The sequence below is a fragment of the Primulina eburnea genome, chromosome 15 (assembly GCF_022965805.1).
Source record: "Primulina eburnea isolate SZY01 chromosome 15, ASM2296580v1, whole genome shotgun sequence".
NCBI classification, from domain to species: Eukaryota; Viridiplantae; Streptophyta; class Magnoliopsida; order Lamiales; family Gesneriaceae; genus Primulina; species Primulina eburnea.
Window position 1 is genome coordinate 15,581,119 of NC_133115.1, and position 19,366 is coordinate 15,600,484.

A 19,366-nucleotide genomic window follows, 5' to 3' on the forward strand; every position below is an offset into this window, starting at 1 on the left:
TTGAGCTCGATAAGCATATAATGGAGCTCGAGTTTGAATCGAACTTGTTAAAAATTAAATATATCTATAAAATAATTTTAAATCAGACATAAAAATGTAAATTCATTCAGAAATAACCAAAACGACACAAATAAGAGCAAAAAAACATAAATAAGTATATTATTGAACATTCCAAAATCATGTTTACGAGCCACCTAAACGAGCCGAGCTCGAGCTCGAGAGCCTATTATCGAACATGTTTGCGAGCTCACGAGTCGAATATCCTTAGGCTTGAGCTTGATTTGATTAAATTTTCTAGCTCAAAATCGAGCTTGGGCTTGGTTTGATATGATTAACAAACAAACTCAAACAAGCTTTTTATCGAGCCGAGCTTCGAATAGCTCGCAAACCGTTTGGTTCATTTACATCCCTAACCAGAACTGTCTTTTAAAATCATTGTACATTTTTCTGCCACCAGGATGAATACTGAATCGACTGTTATGCGCTTCTGACAATATCTGTCGTTTCAAATCTGAAACATCTGGCACAACAAGATGATTATTCATATACAAAACACTGTCACGAACCTGATATTCTGATCGATGCCCTGCTCTGACCATCAATATCGAGTTTTGAACATTCTGATCAACTTTCTGAGTCGCTTTAATTCTCAAAATCAGCTCTGGTTCGACTTGAACATCATATAATATCAACGGTCTATGATATGTCTCAAATACCAATCCAGACAAACAACAATCTTCTATCAAATTTGAAACACCAATCGTCGATAAGGATAAAGAACATACCTTTCGACTCAGTGCATCAGCTGCTGCATTCGATTTCCCCGGATAGTACTTGATTTCACAATCAAAGTCTTTAAGCAAATCAAGTCATCTTCTTTGTCTCATATTCAGTTCAGACTGTGAAAACAGATATTTCAGGCTTTTATAATTAGAATAAATCTCAAACTTCTCACCGTACAGGTAGTGTCGTCATATATTCAATGCAAAGACAATGGCTGCCAATTCAAGATCATGAATTGGATAGTGAGATTCATGTGGCTTCAACTGTCTCGAAGCATAGGCAATGACATGGCCTCGCTGCATCAGTACGCAACCCAATCCTCTGTTATAAGCATCATAATATACAACAAAATCACCAGTACCTGATGGGATAGTCAGTATCGGTGCACTGGTCAATCTTTTCTTCAACTCTAGAAAACTGGACTCACAGTCTTCTGACCAAACAAATGGTACATTATTTTGAGTCAACTGCGTGATAGTTTTAGCAATGCTCGAGAAATCTTTAATAAATCGACGGTAATACCCTGGTAAACCCACTGCGTATCTCTGGTACAGATGTCGGACTCGGCCAACTAACCACGGCCTCCACTTTACTGGGATCAACAGAAATACCGTCTCCGGATATAATATGACCCAGAAATATCACCTGTCTCAACCATAATTCACATGTATATGTTGTTGTGCGTGTTTTTGCATGAGAAACTATTTTATTTAACATGTATTATTCTTTTCGGAAAGTTTTGACATGAAATATGCATGGTTTGTTTCATAACTCACGTTTCTTGTTCTATTTGTGTAAGGGGATGCCGGGGGCTGTTCACGTCAAAGAAATAGGCTTCAAGGGGCTAGAGTCGGCTGAGGGTCGAGACCTAGTGAGGGCCGATGTGTATTTCTTGGATAAGTGGATCGTTTGTGGATAGATAGGAAGTTTGGGGAAAACCGGCTATGCAAGGGTCGTTCCTAGCCCTAGACCAGACCCTGGTGTGTCTGAGTCATGGTCTATGATGGCTTGAACACTGCTGGACTTGGTCACGAAGCCGATCGAGCGAGTTGTTTGAGGGTTGGTCTAAGTTGGTCGCATCTCGGGTGGTTCGCGGTGTTAGAGCCTTACGGCGTGCATGGGGCTAATGGTTTGGATTAGGTCGGTCCAAGAGGATCGCAAGGTGGGCTAGGGAGAGTTGGTTCTGGGCAGGTCCTCGTTGGTTGGGCTAAGGTCGAGAAATCATAATATAGACGCAACTAGGGTTTAGTGGCTTGTGCGCTGGAAATTTCCAGCAACTTCCAGGCGTGGTTCGTAGGTCCTAAGGGGTCTCGAATGAGTTATCTCAGGGCTGGTTGTGTAGGTTCAAATCACAGTTTAAGTTGGGGAAAAATTTGGTTAAGTTTTGGGTTGATACGGGTTAAAACCAGGACCCCGGTTCAAGTTTTATAATGGATCGTGTAAGTTACGGTACGGGCTCGAGGCTACCTCTAGAAAATGTTTATAATTATGTTTTTAGGTTTTAAGGAGTTTGGTTGGCTTCAAGACGAAATTTTGAGGTCCAATGGTAAAATGGTAAATTAGGGTTTCTATGGGGAAAATGGTCATTTTTCACCCAGGTCGAGCTAGAAGTCCTGACAGCGCCCTAAACACAATTTGACATGTTTTAAATATATATGTTATCATGAACATGAATTTTTACGTAAACATGAAAAATGCATTGCATGTTTGATTTTAAGGAAATTTATGTATATGCATGATTTTTATAAGTAATGAATATGATGACATATTTTGAGAGATGAGAGTTGGTTGTGACTAATACGAATACGATGACATGTAATGCCAAGGCTCAGTAGATGGGTAATACTGTTGCTGAGGTCCTCGTATCTGGGTACCACAGTTATACATAGATGAATCCATCGAATAGTTGATACGATAGAGCTGATACGAAAAGTCACAACTAATGAACTGAATTCAAATAAAGTAAATGAACACATATATGAGATATATTGAGACGTGTTTGACACGTTTTACTTTATTACGTTTATGCTTTTAAGATCGTGGAATGTATGTTGATTATAGTACTTTTTACTGTTGCATATTATGTATATGTACTCGTTATAACGTTTTGGTGTGTTGATTCTTTAGACTCACTAGACGTGAATGATGCATGTAAGCATGTCGATGAGGAAACTGGATGTGCTGAAGACTGAGTAGGCATGTCTGGATATGCGCACGCTAACCCGATGACCTTATTTTTCTCCACATCGTGGTTATGAGTTAGGAGAGATTATGAACATTTTCGTACTCCGTCATTTTTATATGCTAATGGATGTCATGAGTTTTGCATGTTTGACGTTCTGTCGCTTTTTTTCTACTGCAGAGTTTTTATTGATAGTGTAATACTTTTATTTTAAAATGTGTAATTTTCAGTTGTTTTCGCATTCTTGCATAAAATGTGTGTTTCAAAATTTAGCAGATGTTTCAATAAAATTCAAAAATGACAACCTAAAAATTGAGGATAAACAAATGAAAATAAAGAAATAAAAACAAATTTATGAGCTTACATATATTATTGAAGTATTTCAATTAAATACTCTTTACGACAACAAAAAAAATAATAAATAAATTCTTATGATCATATTAAAAACAAAACTCTAAAAATCGAGGATAAACACTTATATTATGTGGGATAACAAACCGAGTTCGGCTTAATCTTTGGAATCCCTTCTTCTCATGGATCAAGTACAAAAAATTTTAATGTCATGGTGTTGTAAAATCATGAAGGTTTATTATATTAGTCTCATATATTTATGATACACGTAACGCGGATGCCTCGGTGGCTAGTGTTATTGAAGTATTTCAATTAAATACTCTACAAAAAATAATAAATAAATTCTTATCATATTAAAAAACAAAACCCTACAAGTCAAGAATAAACAAATTAAATTCGTCTCATCATCGGTTATAGCGTCTGTATTAGAAAACTTGTAGCCGGAGATCGATGTTTCTCTTGTCCAAGATGAACCCATCGCAATATTCTTTCTTATTATTGAGTATTGAAATATTAGAATAAAGGGTATTGTTGGGTTTTAAAAAAAATTAGGGAATTTCGTAGTATTTCGACATCAATTAGGGAACTCAAACAAAGGACATGGTTTTGTGAGGGAGTCGGAACAGATATATGCTGAAATAAATACCGCCAGCAAACATATGTTTGTTATTGACGATTTATTGATGTTTACTCTAGTTTCATTTTTCTCATCTTAAAATTTCTTCTCATTCATAATAATTACACACATCGAACATATAATCTTGACTTTGATCAACTATTTTTATCGTTTTATCAAATATTATAATTACAGTGAGATTAACAAAGTTAGATATTTTAAAACTTATAATTATAATTATGACAAAAATTTGTGTAAGAATGTCTCACGGATCATATTTTGTAACACAAATTTTTTATTTGGATCAATATTACTTTTTATGTTAAGAGGATTATTTTTTATTGTGAATATGGATGGAATTGATTTGTGAGATCTATTGTGATGATCATTTTTACACAGTGATATTATTTCCATGTATTATTTTAATTTCTCGTGAAAATCCATCGCCATCTATCGCTATTGGGCGTGTCGGTGTCGCTCTCAAAGGCAAAGCGGTCACCATGTATCCATTTTTCAGCTCAATAATTAATATGTATTTATGAAACACTTTTGTTCTAATCAATAGATTCGACCGATGTTATCTGAAGTTGTACGCGAATTCTTCTCTTCACCTTTGATCTTGACCGTTTAGCTGAATTGCAGTGATCTTGCAGCACGTGAATTGATTGAAAAGGTGTAATGGAGGCGAGTACACCCGCTCGATTCGTCGGCTCTGAGATTCATGGCTTCCGTTCCATGGAAGGTATGATTTATATATGGGGCACACCTTTTGTTTTGTTGCTTTGAATTTGATTTGTGAAGTTTTTTTGTCAAATTTTGGATGATGGGTTTGCTGGGTTTATTCTTTTGTTCTTCATTAGCTTATTGTATATTTTTTTTCCCCTGTTGTTTTGTTTTATTTTTCTTGATTAACATTTAACAGTGGCGAGTGAGTTTTAAGAAATTTCATTATTTTGCAGTATACGCAGTCTACTATCTAGAGGGATATAGAGTAGTGAATCGATGAATTGGACAAGAATTAGTAGGTTTTTTTATTTAACTTCATCAATGGTCAACTGTGTATAGAAGTCCCATTAAAATAGATGCAGATAAATTTGGAAAATATGTATCGGGTAGAATAAGGGAATTACAAATCAAGGACGGTGGACCGATTCTCAGCCTTTTAATCTTGGGATTTCTTATGATTTCCCTCTGTCACATTAATCTCGGGATTCCTTCTAGTTTCTTGCTGTTTTGTCTAGCAAGCTACTTATTGATTGAAGCTGTTTGAATGTGTGCGTTTCCTTATGCATTAGTTTATCATTCAGTGTTTTTATGATATTTTACATCATTTTACTTCTCAATAAAAGCTCAATAGAAGTGCAATAGTAAGCTGACAATTTTGCCAACTTCAAATGTCAGATTGTTTTAATTTTTTAACCATATTGCATGGACAGATTTGGATGTTGGTAATATGATGGAGGAAGTCAAGGGACGGTGGCTCAGACCCAATGAGATTTACGCTATTCTGTGTAACTACAGATATTTCGCTGTTCACGTTAAACCCGTGAATTTACCGAAAAGTAATACATTTGTGCGCTATTTTCTTCTCTTTCACTATTATCGCAGGTTCTTTTTATGGACATCCAGCGGAATATTTGAATGTAGGACATGTAAGAATTGTGGTGTGACTCTTAACTAATATTGATTCTATTGGGGATGATATAGGTGGCACAGTCGTGTTGTTTGATCGTAAAATGCTCCGTAATTTTCGCAAGGATGGCCATAACTGGAAGAAGAAAAAGGACGGAAAAACTGTCAAAGAAGCTCATGAACACTTGAAAGTAAGGTTGTCTAACACATTGATGATATGTGTTGAGTTAAACAATTTGCATGTTGCTACATTGGTGACATGGGTGAATGCAATGTTTAACTCTTTGTTAATTCGTTTTGGGATTTTCAGTTCTTATTATTTTTTTAATGATTTATTGACTATAGGAGGTTCAGTCTAGGTATTTCAGAAAGTATAAGTCAATTAACGTTGGCGTCCACACTGATTGTTGTTTAAATAGAGTAGCTTGGTGTTTTTAGGATGGGCCCCTAGAAAAAGTATTTTTGTTGCCTCTCTTTGCAAGAACATAGATGTTTAGGTCTGATGTTCATATTTGGTTGGTTAAAAGATGAAGCAGCGTGGACTACTGATGTCAAATTTAATCATTCATGTTTTCCCATCAAATCATTATGAATTTCCTCACAATGGTGTATAACATATGAGCTCATTGTTGCCATGTTCTACAACTTCATCAGTGCGACAACTACTTCGTGATCACCACAACCACCACTACCCTGAGAAACTGTGGACTTCATAAATGTTCCGGTCCCTGGGTTAATGCAGTGCGAGCAAAATTGCATCTTAAAAAACAGGCTAGTTGGAAGCATTACGATTGTAGATTCTGATAAATGGTGTTGGGGGTTTTTTTTTGGGTGAGGGGGGGGGGGGGGGGGGGATATTCATTGAGGTTTGTGGAGCTTGGGTATAGTTTGGGAAACAAGGTGCGGAAAATTGATGCTGTAGGGAAGAGAGAGATTGGAGGGTGACAAAGAGAGGTTGGGAGATATAGGCATATCAAAAGCATTGGGTCAGCTCATAGTGAAAATTCAAAACTTTCTCATTAGCCAATCTCTAGGTCATAACAGTTCTGTTTTTATTTAACAAGCTTCTAGATTTTTTTACTCATTTAATTATGTTAAAGCACGTTCACGATTTGAAGATTTGTAAAACCACATAAATAAATCGAATTTTGTCTTTGCTTATTTTCCATCATGCTACTTACCAAATCGAGCAACAAATTATGCCACTAATGGGCCAGCTTAATTTCATTCTAACTTAAACCCAAGTACTAAGTAATAGGACTAAATGCAACTGCTTATTCATTCAAAAAAAAACCAAGAAGATCGTAGGCTGCAATGTTCGGCCTGCCCTAGTCTAGATAAAATCAGTTCATATTCACATAAAAAAATCAGATGTCTTAAGTGCAAATATGACGATTAAACAATATAGGTCCTTCTTGCCAAAAGCTCTGAAATCTCTAGCAGTTTTTTTATCCTTTCTGATTCAGAGTTTTTATCCTTTTCTGATTCAGAGTTATCTACCCTTTTCCTGTCTTTATAATATGCTACACATGACTCATGTAGGTGTCGCTGTGTCTCTGTGCTAGTTTCTTCTATGCACAGTCAGTCTATATATAGCTCAACACATGACCTAAGAACTGTTTGATTTTCTCTTTGTTTTTGGCTTGATTGACCGTTGACCCAGGGTGCAAAAAAAAGGGTCACCACATAACGTCACTTTTCATAACCCAACAATAATTTTTTTTTATCAGGAATCAGTCATGGAAACTGAATGCATAAGCTTATTCAAATTTAATCAGAATTTTAGTTATAGTTGTTGCTAAACTGTAGCTATTAATCATGCCTATCAGTGTGGCAGGACCAATGATCAATCTTGCAGCATCCCATGAGGAGAATAATACTTTACTGGATGATTGATTAAGAGTGCTGTATGTGTAGACTTCACTTCATAAAGTGATTATGGAACCTCATTAAACAAATATTCCACACAGCAAGCCATTTTCCATCTCTGTTGTGTTCTTCTGTGAACTCTGATGCACAATAAGCCATTTCCATCTGTCTGTTGTCTTCTTTTGTGAACTCTGATGTACAATAAGCTATTTTCCATCTGTCAGTTTTCTTTTGTGACTCCTGATGTCACTTACTTCTTTAAGATAAACATACAAGTTCCATAGATACTTGGGATATAATTGTTTGCGTTATCATTTAAGCAACGAGTAATAAACTAGTGCTTATTTAGAAGATTAAAGTGAAATATACAATATGAAGAATCCATAGAATTAATTATATGCCAAACATGCCTTCTAGCTTATTATTTTTTACACATCTCGGACTCTTGGTGTTAGAATCTTTTAATGGTAGTATGTCCCTCAATTGCACAGTCAAATTATCTATTACAGTTATGCATTTTCTCTTATATTGGGATTCATTTGCCTTATCAGAATTAAGATGATTGAATGGAAGCTAATTTGAGAACTTATCCGACTCTTTGTTTTTGCAAGGGCGCCTAAGCTTTTATTTATTTTCAGTACAGGTAGGTAATGAGGAAAGAATACATATATACTACGCTCATGGAGAAGACAAGCCAACGTTTGTTCGTCGATGTTACTGGCTACTTGACAAGTATGAAATCATAAAATCACTGACAAGTTCACAAGTACACCTATCATCACATTCCTTATCATTTGATTATGAACATGATGCAGTCATTAATGAATTACTACATTAAACGAGAATTTGCTCTTGCGAGGTACTTGTTCTCATTAACAGCTAAGTAACTTGCAGGTCTCTAGAGCATATCGTCCTGGTTCATTATCGTGAAACTCAAGAGGTCTGTCTTGATTAACTGACTAAATCCTATCTAGATGTCATGTATGGAAAAACTGTCTTCGTTTGCTAATACTTCTTATAGAACATTCCTTTGTAAAATTAACACTTTTCAATGAATGTTATATTGTCTTTGAGCAAATGTTCAGTAGTTTTGCATTTTATTCTCTTTTGCTGGATAATCAAATGCATATATGGATCACGCTAAGATAAGTGTCGTGTACTTATTAGGGTACAGTGTACCAGCTGTAATTTTTCTTGTTATGTTCCACATATTTTAAATTTCTATTTACCTGGATTTGGTAAAATGCATCTCGTTTACGTGAATTTATTTTTTGTTAGGGATACCAGCCATTGTATATTCTCTTCTTCTCCTTTTTTTCCTTTTCGTTGTAGTTCTATGCATATGTGGTAGAAATTAGATTTCTGTCTACCATGAACTGGTAGAACATGGTTCTAAAATTCGCTAGGGGCTAGTTGGGTCGCCAGACTAGCGCCTAGAACCTAGGGCGCCTAGACGAGGAATAGGCGTCACTAGGCGGATTCCACGGTATCAAGAGACTTGTAATGGTTCTTAAACAAATTTCAGCCCAAATTTTGTTAAAATCCAATTGACACCTGGTCCATTCCTCCTGCTTAAGGCGGATCAGAATAGGCAATGCAAAAGAAATCAAATTAAAAAAAAATTACCTTTAGGATTTGGTTCGATTTTCTCATGTGTGCAGAAGTAAATAGACAAAGAAGATGACAGTGACGTGTTAGGACAAGTGCAACCCAACAAATCGTGGTTTTAATTAGGCTTTCAATCCCAAAAAATTAAAAGCACAAGCCTATAATTCTTTCTTATGTCATGTTCTAGTTTAATTTGACTTTCAAAAATTAAAAGCCCAAAAAAATTTCCAAAAAAACTTAAACGCCTAGGCCCACCTAAGAGCACCTAGGCACCCTTGCCGCATAGGCTGGCCGCCTAGAACCTTTTCGGTGCGGTCAAGCGGCGCCTAGCGCCTAGTCGGCCGCCTAGCCCGAGTTTTAGAATACTGTGATAGAGCATATATCTGTATGGGCACATATCTTTCGTGATTTCATTATTAATCGTAATTAAAGTCCTAGGTTTGTTACATAACATTTATGTATACTGTCACTGATAAACGCCTCGTTCTTGCAGAGGTCATATCCTCCTCTTACATATTTTTGATAGCATCAATCGGCTTCTCTTCTTTTCTTTTATCTGATGCACCAAAATATTTATGCTGGGCAGAAACCTTACATAGCATTGACTCTAGATTTGTGGAATCGTTTTGGAAGCCATGCTTTGGTACTCTTTGTTATCTATTACTATTATTAAGAATCTGTCTAATAGAGACAAAATAGCTTGGTCTGTTTTTGAATCTTCCAACTTTGCCCTTGGTCTGTTTTTTGTTTTCCCAATTTTGCCCCAATTTGGTATCCAAATTACATTTTTGTTTTTATTTATTTTTTAATTTCAAAAAACATTTTTTTATTTTTTTTTAAATTACAATTATTCAAATAGCATTTTAGTCTCTCGATAATTTTTCAAATTTTATTTTAGTCCATAAATAATTAAAAAAACTCTGTACACACGCACCGCGTGTGCAAAGTACCTAGTTATAATAAAGGACAGGCTTCTAGTTTTCAGTTTATAGTTACATTCTGTAAAGACCCTTATGCAATCCTTTCTTCCTCAAACACTGTTCATTTTCAAAGTTTATTTTTTGTAAGCAGCCAGCTTAATGCCATAGTTTGCAGTAATTTGTTAAGTTCTGATTTAGGGACGAGGATACTCTTCCTGTCTCTTATACCATTGTCCCTTCTTTTTTCTTTTCTTTATGGTTACATGCTTCAGGTCTTCGCCCGTTTGCTCAAACCTAGAGAGTTGATAGTTTGTCAGCATTTCTGTACTACCCTTTTTTCCTTCTTTAAGGATAGTACTTGGGGGAAAGGTAAATTAGTCTTTGTATGATGTAAACATCTGTGAGTCGTGCTTAATATCCAAGGATAATTCATTGAGAATCATTGACATAATCTCATTCCCACCAGTCATATTAATGGATGATTCATGCATGTGAAATAACCTGTGGCTTATGCAAAATGAATAATCGTTAACTTGTGATATTGTTGCAGGGTTCGCAATATGTAAATTCCAATTCTAATTCAGCTGCCTCTGACCCATCTGCTTCTTGGCCTTCATTGGAAGAATCTGATTCGGAATTTGGCCAAGTGCACTATGGTGACCGCACATCACCTTTAGGTGATTTTAAGATTTGTGCAAGACATATTGCTTCATCAGTCAGATGGAATTAGTTGGTCATACCTCGAAAGGATATGCTATTTGATTGACCAACAAAGATGACTTTAATAGAAAAATCTTAAGTTGCAACAAGGGAGTATTTCCTTTTACATAACAGGAACATACATGGCTACTAAAATTTAAATATATGAAGCTGTTTATTGTTGCAATATTGAGAAAGAATTTTCTTGAGCACGATTGACAAGATCTAGCTAAACTTTGTAGTATTCAAATGATTTTATTAATTTGTTGACTGTTTTTCCTATAAAAAAACTGGTCTCGAGTCTTCACATGTTTGAATTCTTAGTTGAACTCAAAGATGATAGCATTTCATTAATTAGTTGCTGGAAATTAGTTGGTATTAAGTTCTTCTTTAAAATATATTTCAGAGTTCCGTGACTGTCTGACGACCATAGAGAATCATGAACAGAAACTTCATGAGATAAATACTCTTGAATGGGATGAGCTTTTGCTGCCAGATCATTCCCGCAATATGCTAGCTCTGCACGAAGGTACAAACTTAATATATTGAAGTGTTTAATATAGAAATATAGTTTTTGAAAGAATTGTTGTTTAGCTTCTGTTTTGGTGGTTGTGATTTTCTCCTGCAGGCTTTGAGTTGACCAATCAATATGAGACGAAGAGTTGTAGGATTGGTGTAAGTGGAACTGGTGTTTCGATTTCCTTTCTAAATGATTTTTTTTATTTTCAATTCATTTGCTAATGGAGTGCATATTCTTATTGCATTGTTTTTTTAATTCCATGTCCATAGTGCACAGAGTGAGGTCCTTGTGTTTGTTTGATAGTTGATACCCTAAAAGAATGAAAAATAATGTGGCGTACTTCTGCATTATTTCCGCTGGAAAATAGTAGGTCCTCATTTTCATTGACTGGAAGCGTTAATTAATCAAAATGAAAGTAAGAACGGGCCAAGTACTCCCATAGAAATACCTTTTTGTCTTTAAATGTTTAGATGATGCTAAAAAGTTTCTCTTGTTTAGTCAGTTTGCTACTTCAATGTTAATGCACCCTGTTTGACTTGGCATGCACAATATTTATTACTTTTCTGTGTCAAGTATAAGAGTTGTAATCTGTGTTGGCTTTGATATTAGCATTCCCTCGATGTTTTGTCATTGCTATTCTTATGTGGGTTCTATATTTGCTTTATTTGGCCACTGTGTCTTTTATTGCCCAAATCAATATTCTGTTATTTAGTTTCAAGATGTAGATGTATCTGTGCTAGTTCATTTTTTGCAATTACTCCTTTCGTCCCTTTTATATATATTTTTTAATCTTGTTCAACATATTAAGACATTCTGATTATGATATGGTTTAGATGCCCATTTCTCCCAATATTCATTTTCTTGCAAATCATGTGTGGTTGATCTCAAGATGAATCTGATAGAATATAAGAAAAACAGAATCAGAATTCAGAAAATTACAATTTGGTAAATTCAATTCCAGACCCAACTTTATTTGAGTGGCTGGAGCTACAAAAGGGATGAAGAACTACCAGAAAAGGGGGGCTATAATAAAAACAAAAGGAACCACCAGTCCACAATTTTACCCACCTTCTTTTATGTGACTAACTTTACCTATAATAACTTCACAAGATATTTATACTCCTAAAACCAGGGAACAAATTTCCTGAGATTAGGCTCTAAATGCATTAATCCATAATTCTGCCACCAAATCATCTCCCTGATATTTGCTTCCTAGTTTATTGCCTCTGGATAATTTGGAATCTAACATAATCATTCACGGTCTTTTGTTGATTAAAATTCGTCAATATTCATTTCTGCGAACAGATTAATGCCATGCCAACCAACAAAGTGTCCCCAGAAAGTTCTGCCAACTGTTTCTTTGATCAAGTTTATGGGCAGAATTCAATTAATTACCAGGCTGTTGGACGTGAAAAGATTGTAAGTTTACAGACCAAGGGACTAGGGCCATTAGGTGAATGTGTTCGTTTGGATGACCCAGGACAAGATGGTTTGCAAGCACAGGATAGTTTCGGAAGGTGGATGACCAATATCATTGCTGATTCTCCAGGATCTGCTGATGATCAAGCTCCGGAATATTCTATTTTAACTGTGAACCAGCCTTTCACGTCTGAGGCGGTGGATAATCAACAAACTTCTTCATTCAGGCATATATTCAACATAACCGATGTCTCACCTGCATGGGCTGTGTCAACTGAAGAAACAAAGGTCATCTCCTTTTCACTGTTCTTCCTTAATGTTTGCCTTTATTTTTCATTGAATATTTGTGCACAGGTTTACACATTAATTTTGTAAATGAAGACAAGTTGCATATGAATGGTGAAGTAGCGAAAAATGAAAAGCGGTTTGTTTTGCAAGAATAATGGCTAATCTACTGAATGGAGAATATGTTTCAAATAAAATGTGGAATGAATTATATCAATTACGGTCATTGTTTTTGAACTTGAGAAGCTTGCTGGACTGAAATAATACATTTGTCAGATCCATTGAACAAGTTATATTCCTCTTTTGGATTTTAAGGGAAAAAATTTCTTTTACCCTTTTTTCATGCACAGTTAACACATGGTTTTCTTTGGATTTCTTAAACTTATGTTTTGATAAAATTTTGGTAAATTGTGATTGATTTTCTTTTATTTCGAAATTTTGTGGTTTGTTGACTTGATGATTGTTTTGCAGATTTTAGTTGTTGGGTTTTTTAAAGATGGACAAGTATCCTGCACAAATTCTAGTCTCTTTCTTGTCTGTGGAGATTCTATTATAGCTGCGAGAGTTATACAAGATGGGGTAATTCGATGTATGATTTCACCTCAAAGTCCTGGGGTAGTCAGTCTTTATCTGACCTTTGATGGCCACAATCCTATCAGCCAAGTTTGGACTTTTGAATTCCGAGCTCCCCTAGTGCCCAAGCATGAGATTTCTTTTGATGACAGACCTAATTGGGAAGAATTTCAACTTCAGCTGAGGCTAGCTCATTTGTTGTTTTCATCATCGAAAGACCTTGGTGTGTTTTCTACTAAACCTTCCCAAAATGCCTTGAAGGAAGCCAAAGCCTTTGCTCAAAAAACTTCACACGTCTCCAATGGCTGGATGTCTTTGACCAAAATAGTTGAAGATGCCAAAATTTCTTTTCTCCGGGCAAAAGATAGCTTGTTTGAGTTGACTTTGCATAATAGACTGCAAGAGTGGTTGCTAGAAAAATTGGTAGCAGGGTGCAAAATTTCTGAACGTGATAAACATGGTCAAGGTGTAATTCATTTGTGTGCCATTCTAGGTTACACATGGGCAGTTTACTCGTTTTCGTGTTCTAGCTTATCATTGGATTATAGGGACAAATTTGGTTGGACAGCTCTACATTGGGCTGCATATTCTGGAAGGTAGTCTGGAAATGTTTCCTCTATTTGTGAATGTTTCTTTCTCTCACTATGTTAACCCTCTCCTGAGGTTTTGTTGCAGTTTATGCTTCATAGTGTGTTGGTAACTTGATGCGTTGGATTCCTGTGATTTGGTTTAAGTGAATTTTCATGGTGTAAGACCTCTAAATAGAAGCTTAAAATTGTTAAGAAATTGTTCAACATAATTTAATAGTTGAGATCAACAGCGAGTATCAACATAGTTGGAATATGTTTCTGTGACCATCCGTGACTAATTTGTTTGGTTGATTAATCGTATTCTTTATGTATTAATTTAGCACTTTTTTCAGGGAGAAAATGGTAGCGACGCTTTTATCTGCTGGGGCAAAGCCTAATTTAGTCACAGATCCAACTCCAGAAAACCCTGGTGGATGCACTGCTGCTGATCTTGCTTCTAAAAATGGTTTTGATGGTTTGGCAGCTTATCTTGCTGAGACAGCTTTAGTTGCTCAGTTAAATGATATGACATTGGCAGGAAACGTTAGTGGGTCCTTACAACCTACCACAAGTGGAACGGTGAACTCCGAAAATTTATGTGAAGATGAGTTAAATCTGAAGGAAACTCTTGCGGCTTACAGGACAGCTGCTGATGCAGCTGCACGCATCCAGGTTGCGTTGATTGAGCACTCACTCAAAGTAAGAACAAAATCAATTCAGTCATCTAATCCCGAAGAAGAAGCACGTAACATAGTTGCAGCATTGAAGATCCAGCATGCTTTCCGCAATCATAATAGACGCAAAAAAATGACAGCTGCTGCTAGAATCCAATATAGATTCCGTACTTTCAAGATGCGAAAAGAGTTCCTTAACAAGCGTCAGAAGGCTATTAAAATACAGGTAATTAGAAACTAAATGTGGGGGATGAGATCCATTTGTGGGTTAAGAACATGGCTAGGTTGCTGGTTGCCAAAATAGTCTTTAGTGGGGCAAAATGTTCAATCCGGTTTTCCCTTTTGACAAACCTAGTAAACATGGTAGCATTTGTGCAGTATTCATTCTGCTATATCCATTCTTGTGCTGAAAGTAAGTGCTTCTCATTCGATGCAGGCTGCTTTCCGTGGTTTTCAAGCCCGACGACAGTACCGCAAGATTGTATGGTCAGTTGGGGTCCTTGAAAAAGTAATACTTCGTTGGCGTTTAAAGAGAAAAGGCATCCGTGGAATTCAGATACAACCTGATGATCCAACTCAAGAAGGTGACTTGGAAGAAGTTTTCTTCCAAGCCAGCAGGAAACAAGCTGAGGACCGGGTTGAGAGATCCGTTGTAAGGGTCCAGGCAATGTTTCGCTCCAAGAAAGCACAAGAAGATTACAGAAGGATGAAATTAGCACATAAAAATGCATCGGTAGATTAGTATTTGCATCTATTATCGTTCTGCAACATTAATTCCCTCAATCAACTAATCTGCTGTCTTGTCTTGTACAGTTGCAATTCGATGAACTTCTCCATCCTGATTTAAACATGGGACATCTAAAGGACTGATCCACAACTGCCCCCTTAGATTCTGATACTACAGAATGATTAGAACAAAGCAAACACTTGGAGGTATATGATGCTAACATAGTGTGTGATACTTGTAAATTTCTAGACTGAGGTAGGACCTGTCTTGATCACACCAAAGTATAAATAAATATATGGTGTTTACTGCTTTTATCATTTCTCGTTTTCATTCTCCGGTGTTTCAGGTTCTTGGAATATCCCTGTATGTTTTAGAACTCATCTTATTCTAAAATAAGAATAGCTTGGGAAGAATATGATTGATGTTGCACATGTTCGGTAACTACTTGTTAGCAATGAGAGTTAATCTGTGGTTTTTCATATAAAGGTGTCACCATCATGCGACCTGACCTCTACTTGAACATGTATCAAAATCTTTTACTAATTTCATTGTTCAAAAAAAAGAATCAAACTTCATCATGTTTAAGCTTAAACACAAGGTTTTATATATGTTTCGATGAAAATATATGAATATTGAATAAGCAATTAAGTAATTCACAAATTGATATAGAGTTCTGGCCACTACGCGTGACTGGGAATTTCGAGCTGGAATCAACTCTTCCTGATCTACACTTTTTGTTCAGAAATCGTTTTGAAATTCTGTACGATTTTGCCCAGATTTTAATTATCTGAAAAGGGAAACGTGTTACTTCTGTTGCCGAAAAACAGTACTTACCGCTACTTTTCAGTCAATCGGCCAACATTTTGAACAACTTTGGTTCAGAACTCATGTACAAAATAAGTTTGTCACCATATGAAGCAAAGGCTTAGACATGTTACCTTGAATTGAGCCTGGAAATTTCCAGTTTCCTTTCTTCACGATCATGAGTTTTTGACCCGACTTTTTCCCAACTTTCTTCACGATCATGAGTTTTCGATCCGACTTTATATCAAAAAATTTCACAAACCTCTCTGAGATGAAAAGTTCTTTTTGTACAATTCCAAATGTGAAAATAAGCGTCTTTATTTTAGTGGTGAAACTGAATACTTGAAATTCAACAACATTTGGTTGATTATCTCGTTCCAACTTTCACACATGTTTTCTGGGTGTATGGAGAGCATTATGTAAAATTATCAGAATCTTTCGGGTCTTATTAGTATTTTTTTTCTTTATTCTCTTCGGGTTTTTTAATAAAATATAATAAAAATTTAAAATTTTACCAAACTGTAACAAAAATACAAAAATTTTAAAACTATAACATTCCAATAACAATTCCTCGGATTTATTTCAGGGATCCTAATATAACTGTAACAAAAGTACAAAAATTTTAAAACTATAACATTCCAGGAACAAATCCGAGGATTTGTTAAAAAGGACAAAAAAATGGTTTTATTAAAAATAAAATATGGCCATATATTGGTCATTATTATTAATTTTTTTTTTAAAATATATGAAGTTCTACCTATGTCAATGTTCTTGTTTGTTTGATGATAATTTACATTTTCCGATCTTCTCATATTTCTATTATTTTAAAAAAAAAACACTCCAGGAAATCTTAAATTTTTTTCCAAAAAAAAAAAAAACATTACCATTAAAATTATTATAATTTCATTAGTATTTTTTTAAGAATAAAAGTGAAGATGTGTTGTCTCGTTTCACATGAGTAAAAAGTTAATATTTAAATGGGAATGCGATGATGTAGTGTCTCATTCAATTTTGTATATTATTGATGTTATTCAGACTGTATTATTGAACGTGTGCAGGTGAGGATGAAGTTGAGACAGGAGGGGCTGATCACTAAGCAAACCCAGACCAAAGGCAGTATACTCCCGATCGAAGACTTTGCACTCCGCTATAATTTAAAGTTTAAAAAAAATGATGAGAGAACTTTTATTTAGCATGGTCGAAACTTTTTTAATTTGCTAAATTTTATTGCCTATTGAGTATTTAGAACTTTATTCAAATATTACTCTGATATTTATGCGTTATTTGGATAGTTTTAGAAACTTGGAATTTTTATTTAAATGGGGTAGCGATTTAACTTTTCATTAAAATTTTATCAAACCGAGTTTCCGAATATTTTTCCGGTGAATATTGTTTTCGTGAATAGTGGAAAAAAATTTCTTGTGTTATTTATTTAAAATTAGAGTTTAGGAAGCTTCGATAATAGTTTAGAGGGAGTGAATGGACTATAATAAAAAAAACTATGTTACATAATACTAGTGTTAACAACTCAAGTCAATATTCCAATTTGTCATAGTAAAGTGACCTAAAAAAAAATTAAGTGTGGAAACAGCTCAGGTTACTACGTAAATAAGATATATGATAGTGCAACAACTAAGTTTACGTTAATTGACTTAATAGCACAAATAACAATCTCGAATGCACAATTAACAATAAGTAAAAGAGGCAATAATTTGTTTATGAAAGTTCAAAAGCTAAGCTTCTACGTCTTCATTTCTTCAGTTTCCAAAAAAATTTTACTAGGATTTGATCAGTACAACAAATTGTACAAATTCATTTCAGCTCATTTCAACAACCCCAACAAACAGAAACTCCTAGCACTCTTTACGTCAACTTTATTTGTTCAGAAATAGGCTTTTAACCATTACAAATGATTTTCATAATACAACAACGCTCGTATATAAAATATAAAGGATAATACAATGTGCAAGATATTAATCCTTAATCGATCTGATTAAACTTAGTGCATATGCAAAACAGCTTAAATATGAATCTTTTAATAGATGTTACGTGATTTGAATATTTGATGAAAATTGATAAAACAGTAGCAGTTGCAAGAGCAATCTTCAGTCTTTATGCATTCTTTCTTTATAATCGTTGGTCCTCAACGTTAATAAATATATTCAGTACTCACATATGCACTGGATAGTCGACAATTATGCAAATACATGTGTCCTTGTCGTGTAGCCGAATATAGTACCTACCAATTCAATTTTCTTGGACACCAGCTGAAAGGGGTAACCAAAAAATCTTTTCTCTTTTGTCATTGCTAAAAACTTTATGACATTTTAGGTCTTCGATTTGATATGTTCTTCTCGAACAGATTGGTTCAAGTCATGCTGATGAAAAACTCTATCAGATCGAAATAGTTGACCAGCTCGATTTGTTGGTTCAAAAAATCTTGTAACAACGTAGGTTAATGTGGGGACCCGGACGCTAATCAATTCTTAATCATCATTAGGATCAATATACTAATCAAGTAATTAGGGTAATAATTTTTTTTTAATTGCGGAACGTAGTGAAATCAAACTCATGTACATATCAGTATAAAAGTATAAATCTGGTACAACATACAATCATTTAAAACTAAGGTTCAACAACTAAATGTTAAGTGTCAAAACCCTATATATATATATATATATATATATATATATATATATATATATATATATATATATATATATATATATATATATCAAAGTCCGAAGTCTCCACTCTAATTACGATCTCTCCTCATCTCCTGGACCCTGATCCTGTCCCACCTGTTCTCATGTACACATACAGACAAGACAACAGCCGGATAACTCCGGTGAGAATATAATCCCAGTATAAATCAATGAACATGCAATCATATAATCAATATAAAGCATGAAGCAGATATCAGATATATATCAAAGTCTGAACATAATTAATATCAAATATCAATCATATTCGTGACTCCACGACTCAGACTAGACTCAATCCTTGTCTAGGGATCCCGGTTTCCAGATGTTGGTATTCCTATATCGACAAACAGTAATAGAAGAAAATCTGATTCTATCCACGTCGATATAACCAAACATCCAGTGTCCTGACCTATCCGTCACAGACTGTGGC

General features: G+C 35.1%; 1 protein-coding gene across 3 annotated transcripts; it reads left to right on the forward strand.

The window, feature by feature from the left end:
• Nucleotides 1-4,303: 4,303 nt before the first annotated feature.
• Nucleotides 4,304-15,868, forward strand: LOC140814907 (calmodulin-binding transcription activator 5-like). Of its 3 annotated transcripts, XM_073174001.1 has the most exons (14): nucleotides 4,304-4,434; nucleotides 4,575-4,674; nucleotides 5,369-5,494; nucleotides 5,640-5,755; nucleotides 8,077-8,165; nucleotides 8,328-8,372; nucleotides 10,505-10,638; nucleotides 11,067-11,189; nucleotides 11,289-11,335; nucleotides 12,486-12,887; nucleotides 13,356-14,053; nucleotides 14,380-14,926; nucleotides 15,137-15,433; nucleotides 15,514-15,868. In XM_073174001.1, the coding sequence occupies exons 2-14, from the start codon at nucleotides 4,611-4,613 to the stop codon at nucleotides 15,568-15,570; spliced, it is 2,745 nt and encodes a 914-aa protein (XP_073030102.1). In that variant the 5' UTR covers nucleotides 4,304-4,434; nucleotides 4,575-4,610; the 3' UTR covers nucleotides 15,571-15,868. The 3 variants fall into 3 exon arrangements, with proteins under 3 accessions (XP_073030102.1, XP_073030103.1, XP_073030101.1); XM_073174002.1 differs by lacking the exon at nucleotides 4,304-4,434 and having other exon boundaries at nucleotides 4,454-4,674; nucleotides 8,328-8,373; nucleotides 10,512-10,638; XM_073174000.1 differs by lacking the exon at nucleotides 4,304-4,434 and having other exon boundaries at nucleotides 4,454-4,674.
• Nucleotides 15,869-19,366: the final 3,498 nt, after the last annotated feature.

Excerpts from the sequence above, each read along its gene's own strand:
- LOC140814907 (XM_073174001.1), top strand. The coding sequence starts at position 4,611 with ATGGAGGCGAGTACACCCGCTCGATTCGTCGGCTCTGAGATTCATGGC. Across the intron at positions 11,336-12,485 it reads CGAAGAGTTGTAGGATTGGT|ATTAATGCCATGCCAACCAA; the intron begins GTAAGTGGAACT and ends TTCTGCGAACAG. Across the intron at positions 14,054-14,379 it reads TGGGCTGCATATTCTGGAAG|GGAGAAAATGGTAGCGACGC; the intron begins GTAGTCTGGAAA and ends CACTTTTTTCAG.